The following is a 19,700-nucleotide window of genomic DNA, read 5'->3' on the forward strand; positions in this document are numbered from 1 at the left end:
GGGGGTGTAAGGAGTCTCAGTGTCATTTAACACTGCCATGATGGATCACACCTCTTCCTGCTTTCAGAATCAAAAAATGTCCCACACGCTATTTTATTTTTAACAGCTTACAGAATCATTCTCCAGCCCTTTGTGAAGTCTGATCAGTGGAGCTGGTGTCAGAGAAAGTTTTAATGCTAAAGAACAAAAATAAGTAAAACCAAAGTTTAAAAAGAAAGTGAATCCATGGCTTGATCAACTGTAAGAGGGGGGGGGGGGGTTCCCACATCTTCCATTGGAGAAGAAGGGAAGCCGTGGCTGCTACCAAACTGTACTCCACCCGCCTACCTCTCACACCCCACCCCCACACACAAACACACACATACACTCCTGGTTGTGTAGCTTTTCCTCTGTCAAGTGAACAAGAGCGCAGCCTGACTCAGCATTAGTTGGTAGTCCTGTGTCATTTAAGAGTCCTGTTTGTGTAATATTTAGGTGTAGGTGTGTGTAATATTTAGGTGTAAGTGTAGGTGTGTGTGTGTGTGTGTCTGCTGCAGGTGGAGCACGTTGAGGCCTACATGGTGCACGGATGGATGGGAGGGTTTCACCGTGGAGCTGCGGACTGAAGGCCACTGGGTGTGACCCGGGACAGGGCCTGCAGAAGAGACGAAGAAAAAAAAAAAAAAAAAGTACAATAGTTAGGTCATCATCATCATCATCAATGCCAATTAGAAAGCTGGTTATGTTTTTGTAGAGTGAAGAGTCTCCTCATGTGAAACGCTGCCCTACATTTGGGCTTTCAATGTGTTCTTTGAATGTGTGAAGTTCTCTGTGAATACAGCCCCCATGTTTTCAGAAACAAAAACCGGTTGCCGGTTCTTAGCTTTGGTTAGGCTTGGTCACAAACTCGCATTTTAAAACAGTAAACCGTGGCTAAAATATAGTTCTGAAAACATTCGAGGAGAGAAATAGGTAATGCGCTTTTAGAATCGTGACTCATTTTGTCAACGCTGCGGTCACTGACAGAGCGTTAGAGACTCCTCGATTCGGATTGGTTGGTTGGTTATCTTCGGGCGCGGTGGAAACTTGCAAAAGCCAATAGGAGCACTAGAAGGACGCAGGGGAACCGATTATCTGCATCATGTGCTACTGTCAGTATATAGTGACAGTTTTAGAAAATATGTACAAAAAGTAATTTTTTTTATATTTTGTTACCTACCTTTATTAACATCTTATGATAAGCAGAAAACATCCCACCCATTTTTTTGAAGGAATAAAAAGGCACAGAGAATTTAAACCTGTCTATTTGAACAGGTTTCATAATTATAAATCTGTAGCTTTTCTCCAAAAAACACCTCCAGTGGCTGTTACACTCTTTGGGGGAGCACTAGGTCTACAAGAGGGAAGGAAACAAAGGACCCAATGAAGGCGTTGAAACAGCCCGGCGGATCTCAGCTCCTCCGTTCAGATCCACACTACCAGCAGGACGCCCTGGCATTAACCTGTCACAGTTCTGCGGTTACAAAACTATTGCCGTTTGGCTGCTTCACGTCAGCAAACGTAAAATGCAAGAAAAGGGGAACAAACTACATTTGGTACAAGTGAAAAAGGGAAGTCTGCACATGCTGATACAGACAGACAGTGTGCTCTCTTGTGATACATGGTTCCCCTTTTTTTGTGAATACTTGTTAAGGCAATTAAGCCCGAATTACACATTTCATAATATTTACTGGCAGTCCTCCCTTTGTTCTCTTTACTTCCCATTGAGTGAGATTGTATTTCTGCTCTACTGCGCAGACCAAGTTTGGTACGTCAGACCTGTTGTGGATTTCGTGACCAACAACTCAGCAGTTGTGTGTGTCTGTGCGTGTCTTACCTGTGAGGACATGCGGGATGTGTCCTGGCGTCCCGTCAGGTCTGAAGAGGAGATGTTGACAGGTGCCCCACGATGAAGACGCATGCTCACCTTCCTCTCCTTCTCCAGACCTGGACAAGAAAAAAAAAAAAAAAAAAAAAGAGTTAAGACATTTCCAAATCGGTGGATGAGAAAGCTCCGGCTCTCGTCGTGAAACTACACATGTAAAATTACAACACACGGGCTGGATTATGACCGGTCAGCCAGTTGATTTCAGCCTTCCCCTTGTTGTTTTCCTGTTTGAAGTGTGTGTGTGTGTGTGTGTGTGTGTGTGTGTGTGTGTGTGTGTGTGTGTGTGTGTGTGTGTGTGTGTGTGTGTGTGTGTGTGTGTGTGTGTGTGTGTGTGTGTGTGTGTGTGTGGACCTGTGTGTGAGGCAGGGTTGAGTGGAGAGGGGGCTGCGACGTCCGGCGCCGCCCTGGCTCTTCCAGAGGCCGAGGGCATGCCCCTGGCTGCGGGGTTCCTGCTGTGCCTCAGCCTCTCCTCACGCTCCCGACGCTCCCTCTCTGCGTCCTCCACGGCCCTGTTGGCACCCTGACACACACAGACACACATTTGATTTGGCTCTCAATATCCAGTAGCAGTTACCTTTTGAACCTGAATAGCCTCTTTCTGGTTTTCCTTACATACCAGGTTATTATTCCAAGTGTCTGACGACATTATGGTAAGTATCCCTACCTTTTTGTTAAAGAGTAAGATCCTTTGTTTAATAACACAAGACAGCCCCGAAATCTCCATCGCCTAACCCACCACAACAGTATTTTTATCATTGTAAAAAACACACTTCATTCAAAGTCTACCGGAACCAAACAAAACTGTCAAAGGCCGGCTTGGTTCTCCACTGTTCCAACAATCACCACTCTGGTTTAGTGGAAATGTTGTGGAAGGGTTGTGGAACATTTACATGTGAAAATATGCTGGCTCTATACACGCTGAAAGTACTGATTATTTAAATAGAGTCTGGTGGGTTAGGGGATAGCGATTTCAGAGCGGTTTCTGGGTAAACAAAAGATCTTACTCTTTGACAAAAAAGGCCCATCTCCGTAGGGATCCTTTCCATTATGTAGTCAGACATTTAGAATAATAATCTGAGCCTGTCCATGGCAAAAAGTGCACTTTCAATCGACCAAATCGATAATGCGTATTTGTCTACGCTATCTATACGGATTACATTGCAGCCCGGTTTACGGCTGCCGGTTACAGCATTCTCGCTCAATACCTGACCAACTTCAAAGATCTTTTTGTTAACATTAGTCACGAAAGACACAAATGCATGGGAAAATAAGGTTGAAAAATACCGAAATTACCCTTTTAACTCAATTTATGGCATTGACCTGTTGAAATGTTCTCTTCGGTACTACTGAAATTCACGAGTGGTCCAGACAGTCTCCCTCACTCCACAGTACAAGTGATTTACAACTTGAACATGTTTGGATATAGTTAACACGGTACGGATCTTTAAATAAAAAGAAGTCCGTGTCTTTAAGGTGGAATATAAATGAACCTGGACTGAATGATAGTATGCAACCAAATACGGTGACAATACATTTTCTGAACCAAATCCCTCAATGTGATAATACAACTTACAAATTTGAGCATGTTCCAGTCAAAGACGTAGTCGTAGGAGAAGCCCTGTCTGTGGAAGAGGTTCCTGAAGAGCTGGCGGAGGTACGAGTAGTCAGGCTTGTCGTCGAAGCGCAGCGAGCGGCAGAAGTTCAGGTAGGTGGCAAACTCGGCTGTGGGAGGAGGAAACGGACCGGAACATACAAGGGTTTGGTTAGGATCAACGCTTAATTACATGGTTCTTAACATCCTTCATCTGGGAGGGAGCAGCTCAACGTACATGGGTAGCCTTTGCAGAGGACCTCGATTGGCGTGGACATTTTCTTCTCACTGATGCGTTCGTACTTCTGCCTTTTGGTGGCGGCTTTGAGGCCCTGCCAGGGCAGAGAACCCAGGTTGAAGTACATGAGGACGTAGCCCAGCGACTCCAAGTCGTCCCGCCTGGACTGTTCTGTAGGACAGAGAGAACAGAGTCAGATCAGCAGCCCGGACGGGTCTATCCAATCGCGGCAGACGACAGTATTTTTGGGGGGACGCTGGTCTTACCGATGCCCAGATGTGTGTTTATGGAGGCGTAGCGGGCGGTGCCGGTCAAGTTCTTGTTCTCGCGGTAGGGGATGTGCTGGTGTGTGCGGGCGTCGCGGTACTTCTTGGCCAGGCCGAAGTCGATGATGTAGACCAGGTTGCCCTTCTTGCCCAGCCCCATCAGGAAGTTGTCTGGCTTCACGTCTCTGTGGATGAAGTTCTTGGAGTGGATGTACTCAATGCGGCTGATCTAGGAGGGGAGAGGATCTGGTGTCAGCCTTAAAAGACCTCATATCATGCTCATTTAAAAAAAAAAAAAACATTTTTGTTGTACTGCACATTGCTGCAGCTCCTCTTTTCACCCCGTGTGTTGAGCTCTCTGTTTTAGCTACAGAGTGAGGCCTCTCACTTCTATTCCATCTTTGGTACGGTTCAGCCGTACAACCTAGACTGGAGCAAGATGTTTCAGAGTGGCAAGTTATTTAAATGTTGACAAATTATCTTTCATACGTAACGTCCGCTCTAACTAGCTTGGTTTGAGGGCGCGCCATGCTAGCAGCTAGGTGAGCATTATAACGTGTGTTACAAAGTGACGCAGGTTTTGTCTCTGAAGTAAAGGCTGTACTACAATAGAGCAGTTTGGAGCAGTTTGTGAACAGTGTTTTCTGTTGGAAAGTCCCTTTGGGGTGGACTTTGGGCTTTTTCACTTTGTAAACCTATAACGTGCACACAAAAAAAAAAAAAAAGATATATATACAACACAATAAAGGGGAAAAGCCAAAAAGCATAATATGAGCACTTCAAACATGCAAAAACACACTAGGGCTGCACAATATAGTTTTATCCTCATCGCAATATCAACCTTGCACAATAAACACATCGCGAAAGGCTGAAAAGCATCGCAATAGACACTGATTTTTTGGAGTAAGTGTAAAGAAAATATCAGTAGAAAACGGCACATTAAAATGTGACTGTCACTTTTAAGTGACGCCTTTTGCATTTCATTTAATGTTCAATTTGGTCAATAGAAGAAAGTTGGAAATGATTTTTGGTTTTAAAGTCAACAAGTAGTTCGCTCTATTTAGCGGAAAATGAAATCAGCAGAAATGCAGTGCACTTTAATATCTGTTGATTTCTCACAAGTAATATCGGTATCGCCATATTCAACAATGTTTATCGCATATTTTCCTCATATTGTGCAGCCCTAAAACATGCCGTTTTCACAATGACAAAAACGTCACAGTCCTTATTGCCATTAGCTCTCAGTTCCTCTTTTCTCTCACCATCTGGTCAGCCAGCAGCAGGACTGTCTTGAGGCTGAACTTTCGAGAGCAGAAGTTGAACAGATCCTCCAGACTGGGCCCCAGCAGCTCCATCACCATCACGTTGTAGTCCCCCTCGGCCCCGCACCACTTAATCGTTGGAATACCCACTGGAGGAGAGCAGGGAGCAGGAAACGGGGAGGAAGGGGGAATATATTTAGTGCTTATTTATTTAGTGCTGCGATGCAAAGGGTTTCAAAAGTTACCAAAATAATCACAATAAGACCAAGCACCTAGTAATTATAAACTGTGGTTGGAATGTTTCTGTTAAACCGTGATAGAACAGAAGCCCTTTGTCCAATCAAATGGCAAAGTAAAACAGGAGAGTCAAACTACCATCACTAATGCTCCTTCCTCTAGTGTTTGGACGAGTTCACTATAAATTCAGTAGGACTGTCCCTTGGCCTCAAAGAAACCAAAAATATATGCCAAGGAGCACTAAAGCCATTTTCTTTATACGAGACCTTCTTACATAATGGAGGATGTTTAATGTGTGCATCACGCAGTTGTAATTATTCATTGTATCAACTCTATGGTGGTTTAAGGCTTAGAATAAGTAACACTAAATTGTCCATTGTCCATGACCCCACACTAGAAAGATATCACAATATTCTTTGACCAAATAAATCAATGGTCGATATTGCGACAATATTGTAGGGTTGACTATTGGTGCTTTCCCAAAACAGTTTCACGATGAGATTTTGGATAAAGAATCATCAATAATGTGGATATAATGACCAAGTGGGTAAAGGCAAATAATACAACAGCTAGTAGGTCTGCTAAGTTCAGAAAATTACATCACTTCAAATTTTGAAAAAAAGACTAAACTTATGCCGTATTACGATATCCAAAATCTAAGATGATATCTATTCTCAAATATCGATATATTGCCTGGCCCTACCCCTCACACAGGAGCAGTGTAAAGGCACTGGCCAGCTGGTTTGGTAGTAGCTGCTAATTGGCTGACGTTGCCCAGGCGAAGAGGCCATCTGGCATTTCCTTCTACAGGCAGACAGCAATAAAATGTTGTAGCTCAGCAACTAAATTACACACACACACACACACACACACACACACACACACACACACACACACACACACACGCTATTTATATACATACAAACTAATATACCTCCCACAGTCTGGGTCAGCCACCATGCTGGAACAAAAATACAAACGCCTGCGTGTGCACAGTTGTGCTTTGAGGGACCAACCGTCTCTTCGTCATGAAGTCAAGTACACCGTTTGCTCTCAAGACAGAAAACACTAATAAGACCTGAATTCATCCACCAGTGAAGGAGAACTAGTGTGTGAACTTGGTTGAAGCACACGTCTGTGGTTTCAGTAGGCACCTGTGCAGCATGGGTCCACCCATTAGTGTTATTTAAAAAAAAAAGAAGCACTACTTGGGCTCTGATGCAGCCTCTCTGTCTGAAGCATGGATGTATCATAAGACCTGGATACACACACACACACAATTCACAATGACGAATGGATTGCTGGCTTATATTTTTAAGTGCTTGTAAATATCGATGCAGAGTACTTCAGAGTGGCAGGATGTGGGTGTACGTGGTGTGTCAGGAGTATACAGTACCTCCACCCTGCATCATCTTGTAGATTTTGCTCTCGATGTGGAGCTGGGGGTGTTTGGTCTTCACACATTCCAACTTGATGGCTACCTCCTCTCCAACTGAGATATCGGTACCTGGAGAGACAGACAGAGAGGTGAGCTGCAAAAGCGTAAACCGACATTCATTAGGGCATTGCTTCATCTAATGAGGACAGTATTTAATCTGCAGCACGGAGGCATTGGTCAAGTAGAGCATTGCTGTCGGGTCAAAGTCCAGTGAAACTAATTTGGCATTAAGGTAATAAAGTCTGCCTTGTCCACAGCTTTTATAGAGAGCACATTAGCTGCTAGACCCAGAGCAAATATTTAAATCACTTGCGTTGCTGGCGATTAAAGTGGAGAAGACCTGCTTGCCTACATATCCGTGGTTAACACAGCACAGCCAGCACACATGGAAGAGAATGCAACTGTGTGCACTCGATGTTCCCTGCTCTTCTTTCGTGTATCTACTTGCCTAGGAGACAGCAGTCTTTGCTGCTCTGTGTGATCTGACAAACCAGAGCTTCAGCTGCTTTCTTCCTACATATGGTTATGAGGTCCACTCCCCTCAACATAAACACAGCAACTGGACACCAGGTTCCATAATCCCATTTCACACAGACACACACGGTCCAGGCACGTGATTGGCAAAGGTCCAAAAAGCATGAAAATAAACGGAGCCTCAGCATTCACCCAAGCACACAAAAAAAACCACCACGCCCTGATGATATACCGTCCTTATTTACAATATTGCTTTTTGTTTGTATAACTGGTGGAACTTGCGAGAAGTAATCATTCTACCTCTCTAAGGCGGTGTTCACATCACCATAAGGGGATCAGGCGATTTTCTGCAGGGTGGTGCGGCGGTGTGGGAGGGTCACTGAAACGGCCCATTTGTGCGATGTCCTGTTGTGTTCTTTAACCCCGCCAAACGTAGCACAAGTAGACGTTATGTTTCACAGTTGCTCTTTTCCGTCAGATCGTTTATAGAACGCGACGTTTCCAACCTGCACTTGAAGGCAGCTTCATTTTACGGAGAAAGAGACAGAAAAGAGACGGTTTTGGTTTGATGATTGCGACAGTGAAATGACTAAGACGGCTTTGGCGAGTTTTATTTTGGGTCTGTCCCATTTGAATGAAGTGCCTTTTAGGAGTGCATCCTGGTACATGTAGGTACAGCCGGCATGGCTCCATGAGCAGGAGGGATCAGCTTTCTCAGTCAACATAGCACGCACTGCGGGTTTTTTCTTCTTCTTCCAATTGAACACATTTACCATGACCGCTGATGGGACCTCAGAGTTTCCCTTTTAAAGCCTCGACTCATCTGTCACTCGGAACAACTGCAGCTGATAAGTTGTCAGTGTTGATATCCTGCAGTGGTCTCTGGGTTGCCGTGTGCTGTCCTATCAAAACAATCTGATTGGCTGGAGTTGAATATCTCACGTACAACAACATCTGATTGGAAAGAAGCCCATTGCTCTGCCAGGTTGTTTTTTTACTCCAACACCATCACAAACGAGAATGAATAGTTGGGGGGCTTTGGCTCAGGTGGTAGAGCGGTCGTCTACCAGTCGGTACTTGGGCGCACCACCCAGGTAGACAGAGACCCGCCCAGCTAGATAAAATCTGAATTACATTTTTTGGTTTACTTCAAAACAATATATATGTATGTATATATATTTTTTTTTTTACGGCGCACACAGACAACCGGCCTCCACCGAACAATGATCATAAACATTATGAACAAGAATTAACCTTATATACGCCTTAGTCTTATACGATTTAACAGGAGTTAGGAGGAGACAGTGTTGACATGTATAATACCATGTCCAACTGTCTGTATGGATCATAGTAGGGGTGTCCCCGACTAAGGGTATACACATTCGAATCAGAATTGACAAATCTTTCTATAGTCGACTGATAGTCGAATCATCTGTGTGTGTGTGTGTGTGTGTGAATGGGTTGGGAGGGGCACGACACTAGTCAGCAGGAGGGTAACATGTAAACGGCAGGCGCGTATGGACGCGTATTTCGAATCCACCACATGCATAACCGTCTCTATTTTGGGAACTGTGTATCCTGGCTCAAGTGTGCGCATTAATTCTTTATAACCTTCACCGTCCACAACATTCACTGGCCTCATTGTGAAGAGAAATAAACTCTGCAATTTTGTCCCTGATTTCTCTTTTCCTTTTCTCGGGCAATGGCGGTCTCAAATCTAGCTTTCTTTGAGTTAGTTTTGGCGCAGCTCCACTACTACTACTACTACTACTACTACTACTACTACTACTACTACTACTACTACTACTACTACTACTACTACTAGATTAACTGCTGTCGTCAGTCTGATACTGTGGGTGGATCTAGAAAAAAGACTAACATATTTTAAGTCCCAACATATGATATTGCTATTAAATGAAATTAAAAGCGCCATTATATATGAAAAAGTGAAACGTCTTTATTGGTAATAAACGTACCCGTTTTAAGTGGAAAGCCATGTTTGTTGTTGACGAGTGGTAGGACATGAGCTGTTGGCACAACTTGCATTTTACTTTTTTTGGATCATCTTTTACCATTTGAAAGTGCATCCACACTTTAGATTTTCTTTTTCCAGACATTGTTAAGTAACGTTAATCTCCTCGTCTGTCGCGGATCAGGGAAAGTGAAACTTAAATCTTTCACAGGGGTGGTTGGATTTACACACACACGTAAAAAATATTTATTGAACTTTTCTTTCTACGTTTTTTTTTTTTACAGCATTATCATAATTAAAGGCTGTATATAACTTAATATAACCGTACAAAACCAGTAGTTCTGTGTGAAATTAGACATTGAGCACCCCCATACTGCCAAAATGGTATGACCCTCGTTTCATAATAACACCCGCGAAGATTCGACTGTGAGATTGGTGGTCAAATCAGGCTCCGCATATCGATGCATCGAATCTTCAACTATTCAGGGTCACCCCTAGATCATAGTATAGTTTTCATGGTGAAGTTGTTAAACCTATAACCTCTGACTCTGGTTAATCAGGTACTTTATCAGCTGAACCGTTAACATTTGACAAACCAACCAGATATTTGTTGACAAAGCACATCAAAGGCTACACTTCATCTGTATCATCTTTTAGTCCGATTTTGTTTAATATGTAAATAGTCATTTCTTTCTAAATGATCTGTTAATGTTATGTAGATCATTGTTTTAAATAAATAAAAAAAAATATATATATATATATATAAACCTTAGTTTGACTGGTTCATTACTGAACCAAGCCATTACACGCCGCACCACCCACCACCACCAAGTCAAATCTCAACCTGTGGGAAACACTGGTGTGAATGGATTGAAGTCGCTTCGGATAAACCCATCAGCTAAATTAAATGGAATAGCTGTACGTCATAGCTTCTGTGTAACAGTTACCTAGTCCACCCCCCTCTAACAGATCTACACAACAGATTTGTTTTCAAGTTGCATTACTGTGGAAAAATCCCATCCCTGATTGTCTCATTTGGGAGCAGTTTGACAAGCTAACAGCAGCACCAATGGAGCATCATTGATTTGTCCTTATGATGTCATCTGGGCGGGCTGAGCAGCACTCCCCAGAGCGGGGCACACCATTAGGGCCATGACTCACTTTAAAGCTGTTGCGTTGTATAATTTATACACAACTGTTAAAATAATGCTGAAAGTTTGTGCGTTTGTGGCTGTATGGCATGTACAGACTTTGGCAACCAAATAGAACGACTCTGGCTGGCTCCCCAAATCCATAACAGTCTGGGCAGTAACTTTACACCCAAAATTCCATTCACCTTTATAGTATTGGGGAGGACATTTGGATTCTCCACAGAAGTGAGACAAGTGGGGGCGTACACCCTTTGTCCCTACTGGTAAAGAATTGATTACTAATTTACAATAAAGTTGTTCAATAAGGGCCACGATGACTGTGTTTATCAATGAGCCCCATTATGGGGGCCAACAGGAAATTTGTGAAAGGCCTCTCTTTTCCATTTCCATCCACTCCATTTCTTTTTGTATTTAACGTAGAAAAAAAAAAAAAAAAAAGTGTCCTGTTGCATTTTGTTAATCATGGCCCTGTGTTTCACGCACAGCAACGCTAACCTCAAAACCCCTTTTTTTGTTTATTATTTTCCTTCTGAAAATGTTTTATCTCAAATTTGAAAATGGTGGATCTGTGTAGTAATTCATAAACAAAAAAACCCCCAAAAAATACAAATCAGAATGTTCTATGTTATAAATGCAGATAACGGTTACTCGCAACCATAAAATTGTTATGAGAGATTTATAATTATATTTAAAGTAGGTTTGCCTATAGATTTATGGTGCTTTCACACCTACCTTGTTTGGTCGGGACTTTGACTTTTTAGTTGGACCCGAACCAATACAACACGTGTGAAACCTCCCCTGACCAAGGTCCAGACCCTGGTCCGACGAAAAGAAGTGCTCTCAGTCTGGATCAAAGAGAACCATGGCCCGTTTTTTTTATTTTTTATGCTTCAGACTTCCGGACCGATTAGAGCACATGTGTCAAACTCAAGGCCCGAGGGCCAAAACCAGCCCCTCGCAGGTTTTGATCCGGCCCACATTTCCATTTAGATTCACAATAAATTTAGGCCCACCTAGTTTTTGTTGCTTTTTCCAAAGTTTTCGGTGCTTTTTGTTTTTTAAACATTTTTTGTGCTTTTTTTTCTTACATTTTTGATTCCGGCGGTTTATGCTTTTTTTTCTCAATGCTTTAGGCACTTTGTTTTAACGTTTGTGATGCTTTACTAATTGTTTTGCCACTTTTTCGGAAGTTTTTGGCGCTTTTACGATGTTTTTGGCACTTTTTCAGACAATTTTTCCAACTTTCTTGGTGCTTTATTCAACGTATTTTTCGCTGGCTGAGGAACTTTTTTGACTAACTTTTTTGGGGCATTATGAGGCCCAAAATGTAAGTGAGAAGACTTACATTTTGTGTCATGCAATAATACAGTCAAAATATTTGACTTTTTCTCTTAAATAAAAGCATAATCTCTACAAGCCTGGCCCTTGATGTGGTTCTCATTTTCCAGTGTGGCCCTCTGGGAAACTGAGTTTGACACCCCTGGATTAGAGGAAACTGTGGTCAGCTGTCGTCCTGTTATAAGAGGGGGGAATCTGACGGAAGTGAAGTGGATGAGCTCCAAATCGGAGGAGAAGTTAGCAGTTAAGCTGTCAAGTGGGTAGTAAATGTACGATGCAGGTTTCACTTTGTCTCTGACTAAATGCTGCAGCTCCTCAAGACCCAAGTCAAGTTCATGTGTCTTGCTTGTCAACAAGGCAACAAAACAAAATAAGCTATAGCAGCATGGGAAGAGCAGGAGGAGTTGGGAAAGAAAAAAAAAAAAACAGACCCTAGAGAGAGAGGACGGGGAGCCTGTCTACAAACCAATCTATATCAAGTATCGGGAGAGGCAGATGACGCAGGTGATGACGACAGGACATTTGATATGACGTAAAAGGGCTTCCAGTGCACTTGCATAATCGCAGTGGGAAACCAAAACTAACCGGATCAAATGTACACAATGTAACTAAAACATGAACCTGCGTACTGACTGTCAGGTGTGAAAAAGCCCTTAAAAACCAACTCGGCGCTCCACTGAGTGACGGGGTAAACACTACTTGGTTTCAACACAAAGACACTTGACTGACTTGTTGTTCTAGTTGTGTGCTTGGTCAACCAATCGCAGCGGAAAAAAAGGTCTACAAAAAGGCTCTTCACAGTCTGAGCAACACAGTTTGTTGTCTGCTTCATCGGAATTGGGTTCTGTCCAGACAGATTTTTCTGGGGAATGCTCCTCCCCCTGATCTCAAAAGGGAAGGTTGTGGTTGTGTGCGAGTGTGTGTGTGTGTGTGTTTTATTGGTATGAAAGTGTGTACATATGTGGTGTGTGCGTGCGTTTTTATCCTTAGCAATGCTGCTGGCAAAACACGTTGGGACACATCCCCCCCCCTTACAGAAGCTCACAAACAGCAACAGAGGCAAACTACTGAGAACCATTTACACTTTGTATTCTTTAGAAGTGAACTGACTAACTTTTTATTGCTAATAATTACACTGATGCCACTCGGGCATTCTTGTATGTGCACGTCAACCATTGCGGTCGAGACTAACGCAGAAGACAGGCTCGGATTAAACTCGACTCAGCACAGACACCGGGAACCCTGTTGAGAAGGATGACGCGGCGTTAGCAATCCCCTTTTCCTAAACATCTGTAGCAGCATAGTGTGGGAGGGGTGAGCAAGCAAAAAAAGATTTCACAACTCCAAAAAGGTTTCTAAGAGAGAAGGCTAGTTGTGGGAGATGACGTCAACAACCACGAAGCTTCAGGGGCAGAAGAGCAGGAAAGCAGCTCGACTTACATAGGCAAAGCATTCCTTTTAGCATACACCGCTTTCAGTTTACCCAGATAACACAAGCTACATCTGTAAACAAGTACTCGTCAAACCGGTAATGAGCCGAAACAGTGCTGTGCCATCACACTTGTTTTTTGTTTTTTTTTAATTCGAGGGACTTTGGTGGTGTGAAGTGTTGCTTAAGGTGCCACTGAGTAGGGCTGAATCATCTGGGAATAAATAATAAAATTGCCAATATTGCAATTGCGTAATGGAATTTAAAAAAAGTTTGATAGTCTTCCGTATTATTCACTATACACAAACAAATCATTCTGTAGTATGACCAACATGACATTAAACGGTAGCTAATGGGTGGGAAGATGCATTTTTAAGATGTTTTTTTTAGACTTAAAAAGGGTGGGGCATCGTTTTGATTTGTTAACAATTCTGACTCCAATTCCAATTCTTCCTTTCGAATTCTCAATTCTGATTCTTAAGGGTTGGAGTTGAAACGGGTCACATGCTCATGTTAAAGATAAAGAATTTTTTTTTTGGGATTCAATGGTGATTTACAGTTTCACTGGGCTTTTTCAATGTAGAAATAAAGCCACACTTTAGAGCGCCGCTTCCTGTGCTCAATGGCTGCAACACAAAAAGACCCTGGAAGTACAGCGGCTGCTGAGGAAACCAAAAGTTGTGCGTTTTTAATTTGGAACCACCTGATGTATGCGTAACCGGCCTTAACCTTTGACATCTCTAATACAGTCAACCTATAAACCGCTCTTTGATGTTGGCCAGGCCTATGTGTTATGATGAAATGAGATTAATTGATGCATGGATAACATCTCTTTATTTAGCTTTTGAACTGTAAAAACCTTCAACCACGGTAGAATTGTACAACTTGAACATTCAAGTCTTGTAAACATTTAATATAATCATGACTTTACCTAAATAAAAACAAAAAAACAAAGCTTGTGCATGGGTGTTCACAAGTTATTTTTTTACATCTACTCTCACTCACGTGTCATGTGACCCTCTGGTTGGGTAGATTGTGTAGCATTAAAAATTGATAGTTTTGAGTTCTATTACATCATGACGTTGGTTTGAATTTGATTAATATAGATTTTTGTTGCAGATGACCCAGCAGAAAGTCCAGGAAGTGATGGCTGCCGGCCAATAAACAGTTTAGCATATCTTCCCGTAAACAGATAAATTGAGATATCGGGTGTCAATGAGTGTGCTTTAGAGTGGGATTTTGTTGCCTTACCTCCGACAGAGCCAGCCTTGCTGCCATGTTTTGTTATGCCAAACAGATTGTTTAAAAGGCAGAAAATGCCCCAAAAATAATCTTATAACAACTAATTCTACCAGTTCTGAACATTTGACAGTACACATTCACACCCCCACCAGAGCACAGAGAGTACAAGGCTTGGTTCCAACAGCTGACCTCATATCTCCTCCTCCCGCCAATAAACAGCCTCACACACACACACCAACGCAAGCAGAGTCCAGCACATAGCCAGGCCCGGCACGCTAGGCTGCTCATACATCGTCAGCAGTATTAAAGCATTTACACACTGTGTCATATGGGAGCATTACTGTGAAATAATATCAGAAATTGAGAGGTAGATATTTTTCTCTTTTAGATGAACCTTTATTCAAATTTAATTTGGTCGGTACATGGAAAAAAAAAAAAAAATATTACTTACTATGGTTGAGCACAAAATATTGTTATCACACTTCTAAAACTTGAACCGTAGGGCGTGTCAGGCACTTTGATTTTGAAGATCCAAGCACCGTTGTGGCTGATGAACAATGTTACGTGTATTTAATTTTGTGTTTTTCCTTACGGATAGCTGACCCGTCGTTAACCGATCATTAACCATTTACTGACAAGCAGCCAACTGAGTCCCAGCTCACCCGATTGGGAGGCTCGGACGTACTTTCCACGTCCACAGACGACGGAAGACGAGTTACGGTGGCGCAGCCGAGAGGTTGCGTGCACCGTCGTGGACAAGTGCGGCCACTTTCCCGGTGCGGCTTGCGTGCAGTCGCTGACTCGTACGAGTATGCAGCCGTTCCCGTGGAGCGCATATGTTCCCAAAATGGCAGGTTGTCAGCTGTGCGCCTGCCCGGCATACTCTATGTAGGACGGTCCTCATCGATACAGTGACACGTGTGACGTAGCTCTCCGTGGTGAGCGCCGTCCAGCAGAGAGCCACAAACGTAGCAGTAAATAAAGAGCTTAAAAATGCTACTGGCTAGTGGAAAGTTGGGACTAGCAAGTTAACTAGCAGTTAAGAAATAAATTATATAGCCTATTTTTCCTTTTTATCATTTTTCTTTTTACGGATATTGTTTAACTGCGTGGTCAAAATTCTTACTGTCAGTTAACAAATCAGTCAACAAATCATTAACAGCAGCCCCCCCCTCCCCTCCCAGCAGTCCAGTCCACAGGTCTAATGTCTTCATTAAGCCTGCCTCTCCTGTGACTTGAACATACTGTAGGGTTCAAAAGAACACTCAGAGGTTGGGGCTTGCGTGCCGCCAGAGCAATATGAGGGATGATTTACGCTAATATTGTTTGACTAACAACATGTAAACAGCTACAGATGTGGGTGGACATTTAGCGGAATATCAATCTTATGGTGCAATGAAATTATATTTAGATTTCAGCGTTTCCTTTAGGATTTTTTTTTAGCAATGGGGGCAGGCCCGCCACAACATAATCAACACAGAGGAAACACTGGATTTATTGTTTTGTAAATTTCACAAAATGCCACTGATCCATTAAGGCAAAATAAAAAAAAAAACACTGCCAAGAGCAAAGCTGAGATCTCACAAAGCCAAACAGGTTGGCTGACCAAACACTTCCTTTGAACTTCTAAAAGGGAACGTAAGTATGACCAAAGTACCAGCTTGGTTGTAATATATCTTAAGGGATATAACAAATGCAAGACAAAAACGTAAGGGATGACACATTTAGCTCTTTAACAACAAAATCAGGTATGCCTTATACTGCTGAACATTTTCAAATGCACCCTGTAAAATTGGAGATTTTTGGAATTTTTCCAACTGTTCAAGGCAGCCGTTTGATTAGATGCCAGTGATGAATGGATCGGTCCACAGTCAGTAAAAAACGCTTCATTAATTAATAATGTCTCCTCTCTATTGTTGTCTAGATGACAAAGTCTTAAGCTTAGAAATGTTAGCTGTTCTCAAACACTGTTGCCAAGAGCTGTTGACCTCCAATATGGCCACCAGCAGATGCATTACAATAAAAAAGGTGACTGGAACTCGGGTGCATATTCTAATTTTATTTGAATGTTTTCCCAACATTAATCCCTTTAAATGCTCAGAGCTCAGTAATGATTCACTTCCCACTGTCACTATAAACTTCACACTAATTCTGGGTGATAGGACGATAAAAAAAAAAAAAAAAAAAAAAAAAAAATCTATTATATAAATTTGTACACATCGTTTCCTACCGCAATGTCGAAATAAAAAAAACAGTATCCAAACTGCATCACCGCAACTAGGCCTGTCGCAATAAATCAATTAATCGCATGATAAATAAAAACGAGTTCGATAATTTTTCCGGCCGCAATGATTTCCATTTGCATGCTTGTTTGTTTACATCCATTTTATTTGTTTTTGGTTGAGTTTGGTTTTTATCCCAGGGCATTTTTTTGTTAACAGAGACTGAGAGTCCATTTTATTTATTGTTTGTTTGTTTTGTTCATTTATTGTGGATATTCAAAATGTCTTCCAGTTCCAGGGTTAAATATTCTTTAGAAATCAAAGTTTATTAATCTTTGAAAAGGGTGTACCTGCATTATTATGTCATTATCATTAGATAATATATAATTTCATCTAATATAATAACATATATTAGATGAAAATGGTCTCACAACAACAATATTATCGTTTATCGCAGTAATTTCTGGGACAATTTATCGTCCAGCAAAATTTGTCATCATGGACAACGCTTTAGGTTCTGATCCTTGCACGTTATGTTCATTAAGTGCTTAATAAAAACGAGAAAATACTTTTCATTTGTCAAGTATTTAATTCACGCAGGAGTATTACGATGGGGTTATTTCATATTAACCATTTATTGACTAAATTAGCACAAAACAAGTTATAATGTGATATGTATCGCTATCGAGATAGGATTTTGGCTGTATCACCGTTGATGATGATTACAGCATAATTGCTAACAATCCCTCGCTTAGGTAGAGTGTAATCTTACACCAGCACAGCTAATGTTTCTCTTTAACAGGTTCTCTTTCTTCGAGAGGTAACAAATCCAATCGATTAGGGCTGCCACCTCTTAGTCGATTAGTCAACTAATCTGTCGTTTTGGTCTTAGTCAACTAAGATTTCTTTAGTTGATAAGTCATTTTTTATGCTTATTCATGCTTAATTACTCATTTCCAAGAAACTTATGAGCACATTTATGGTAAACACAAGATTTAAAGTGGTGCTTTTGCAGGATTAATTGTGGAGAAACTCAGTTTTACAGATGGTTAATTAACTACATTTATATTGTGCTTTTCTAGTCTTGACCACCTCTCAAAGCCCACAGCTCTGTCAATTAAATCAACTAATCGATTAGTCGACAAAATCGTATAAGTGTTAGTCGACTAAGAATTTAGTCGAGGACAGCCCTACAATCGATTATTACAAAAATACATATAATAAATAGGCCACAGCCCTGGGCACTTTGTAGATGAAAGTCAGCAATATATGAACATGTCCGCTCAGGCACTAAACAAGCGCAGGATTTATTAACCAGTTTCATGTCAAAGACACCTCAGTTAGACGATACTCACTAGGCCATGGAGCCTCATGGAGGCTACTTAAGTCTCAAGGACCCGGATTTAATACAAATACATAATCATACGATTGATATCTTGGTTATTAGGCTGGGCAATATATCAGTATTATATTGACTAGATTTTGGATATAATTATATCGTAGTATGGCATAAGTGTTGTTTTTTTCCTGGTTTTACAGGTTGCGTTACAGTAAAGAGGTGTAATTACCTAAAACGTAAGACTGTTGTCGCAGTTCTTTCATTTGCCTTTAACCAATTAGTCATTATATTGACACTGATGATCATTTATTGAACATATTTTGTTAAGGCACAGATTGCCAACAGTACAATATCGACATCGAGGTGACGGTCAATAAATCGTGATGAAATTACTCCTGTTTGAGAAGCACTGGTGTGAGGTTAGATAGCCTTCTGATAAACTCCTCTTATTAGGAACACAGGAAGAAGTTGTTTAGGAGGTGGCTAATCACTATCAGTAGGGAGGTTACATGGAATTTACCCACTAAAGCCTCAGGCCTGCTCCTCTGTTGTGTTCCCGGACTACTGCAAGTAACCTTAAATATTAGCTAGCTAACGTTAGCGCCCTGGAGATAAAGGGTTTCGCTAGTGATACACAGCAGCCGTCGGGTTCCATTCTTCCATTTGGAAAATTCTTTTTACACCATGACAGGCAAAGGGGTTCCCCCCAACTCGAGTACATTGAACAAATACACCGTTTACTATGAATTATCACAACGTAGCAGACATCTTATCGCTGGTAACGGTTAGCTGCTTTGCAAGACAGAGTGCTAGCTTAGTAGCTAGCTTATGTTGCTACCCTAAACACTGAACAGCTGACCGACTATGAGCCGTGAAAGGCAGCCAAGCCGACAAAAGTGTCGGAGCTTCACGTACCGGGTCGCGTTTGCTGGAAAACAAAGAATACAAAACAGCAGATGGGTTATGGACTAGAACTTACCCAGGTAGATGTCCCCAAACGATCCACTGCCTATCTTCCTGCCCAGTCTATATCGGTTCCCCACTCTTAACTCCATGGTTTTAAGCGATGTGTCTTCGGCTAGCAAGCGCGCTCGCTAGCTTCAAAATAGCCCCAAAAAAATTTTTAGGTTTAAACGCCAAGCCTGTTCAAAACACCAAACACATTAAAACCTCCAGGAGCGATTGAACTGTGTCTCCTTGTGACGTTATGTTGTCTCTGGATGAAGTCAGCTCTCACAATCTTTCGCCACTTGTTTTAAAACCCTGCTAACCTCATATTGTGCTAATACGCAGCTTGTTAAAAAGGTTGCAGTTCGTACTTTATGCTCCCGCTGTTTTTGATACGGATACTCGTTAATTCTTCGCGGATGAAGATGGATTTTGCGGAGGTTGGTTAAATTCTTCCCCTGTCGCTGTCTCCGCTCTGTCAGTAATCTGCTGGAGGTGTCTGACTGACATCACTTCCCTGTTGCTGGTGATGAGGGAGGACTCCGCCGAGAGCTTCTTAGTGAAGAGCTGCCAACAGATACCAGCATCGCCAACGGCTGCCCCCACACTGCCTGCGCGGCTGTGAAACCTTCAGGGACAACGTCGGA

General features: G+C 42.0%; 1 protein-coding gene across 1 annotated transcript; it reads right to left on the reverse strand.

Annotated features, from left to right (window-relative positions):
* Positions 1-249: 249 nt before the first annotated feature.
* csnk1da (casein kinase 1, delta a) lies at positions 250-19,700 on the reverse strand. Its single transcript, XM_028600071.1, has 9 exons — positions 19,085-19,700; positions 6,897-7,007; positions 5,264-5,412; positions 4,002-4,230; positions 3,736-3,906; positions 3,480-3,628; positions 2,258-2,426; positions 1,856-1,965; positions 250-634 (listed from the first exon to the last, which is right to left on the reverse strand). Exons 1-9 carry the CDS (start codon positions 19,158-19,160, stop codon positions 584-586), a joined length of 1,215 nt encoding a protein of 404 aa, XP_028455872.1. The 5' UTR covers positions 19,161-19,700; the 3' UTR covers positions 250-583.

This window comes from Perca flavescens, chromosome 15, assembly GCF_004354835.1.
Source record: "Perca flavescens isolate YP-PL-M2 chromosome 15, PFLA_1.0, whole genome shotgun sequence".
Taxonomy (NCBI): Eukaryota; Metazoa; Chordata; class Actinopteri; order Perciformes; family Percidae; genus Perca; species Perca flavescens.

Bases quoted from the DNA above. Each gene is read 5' to 3' on its own strand.
- csnk1da (XM_028600071.1), bottom strand. From the start codon at position 19,160: ATGGAGTTAAGAGTGGGGAACCGATATAGACTGGGCAGGAAGATAGGC. The intron at 5,413-6,896 runs GTACTGTATACT...GCTCTCCTCCAG, and splicing joins CAAGATGATGCAGGGTGGAG to TGGGTATTCCAACGATTAAG. The intron at 635-1,855 runs GTAAGACACGCA...TCTCTTCTGCAG, and splicing joins CATCCCGCATGTCCTCACAG to GCCCTGTCCCGGGTCACACC.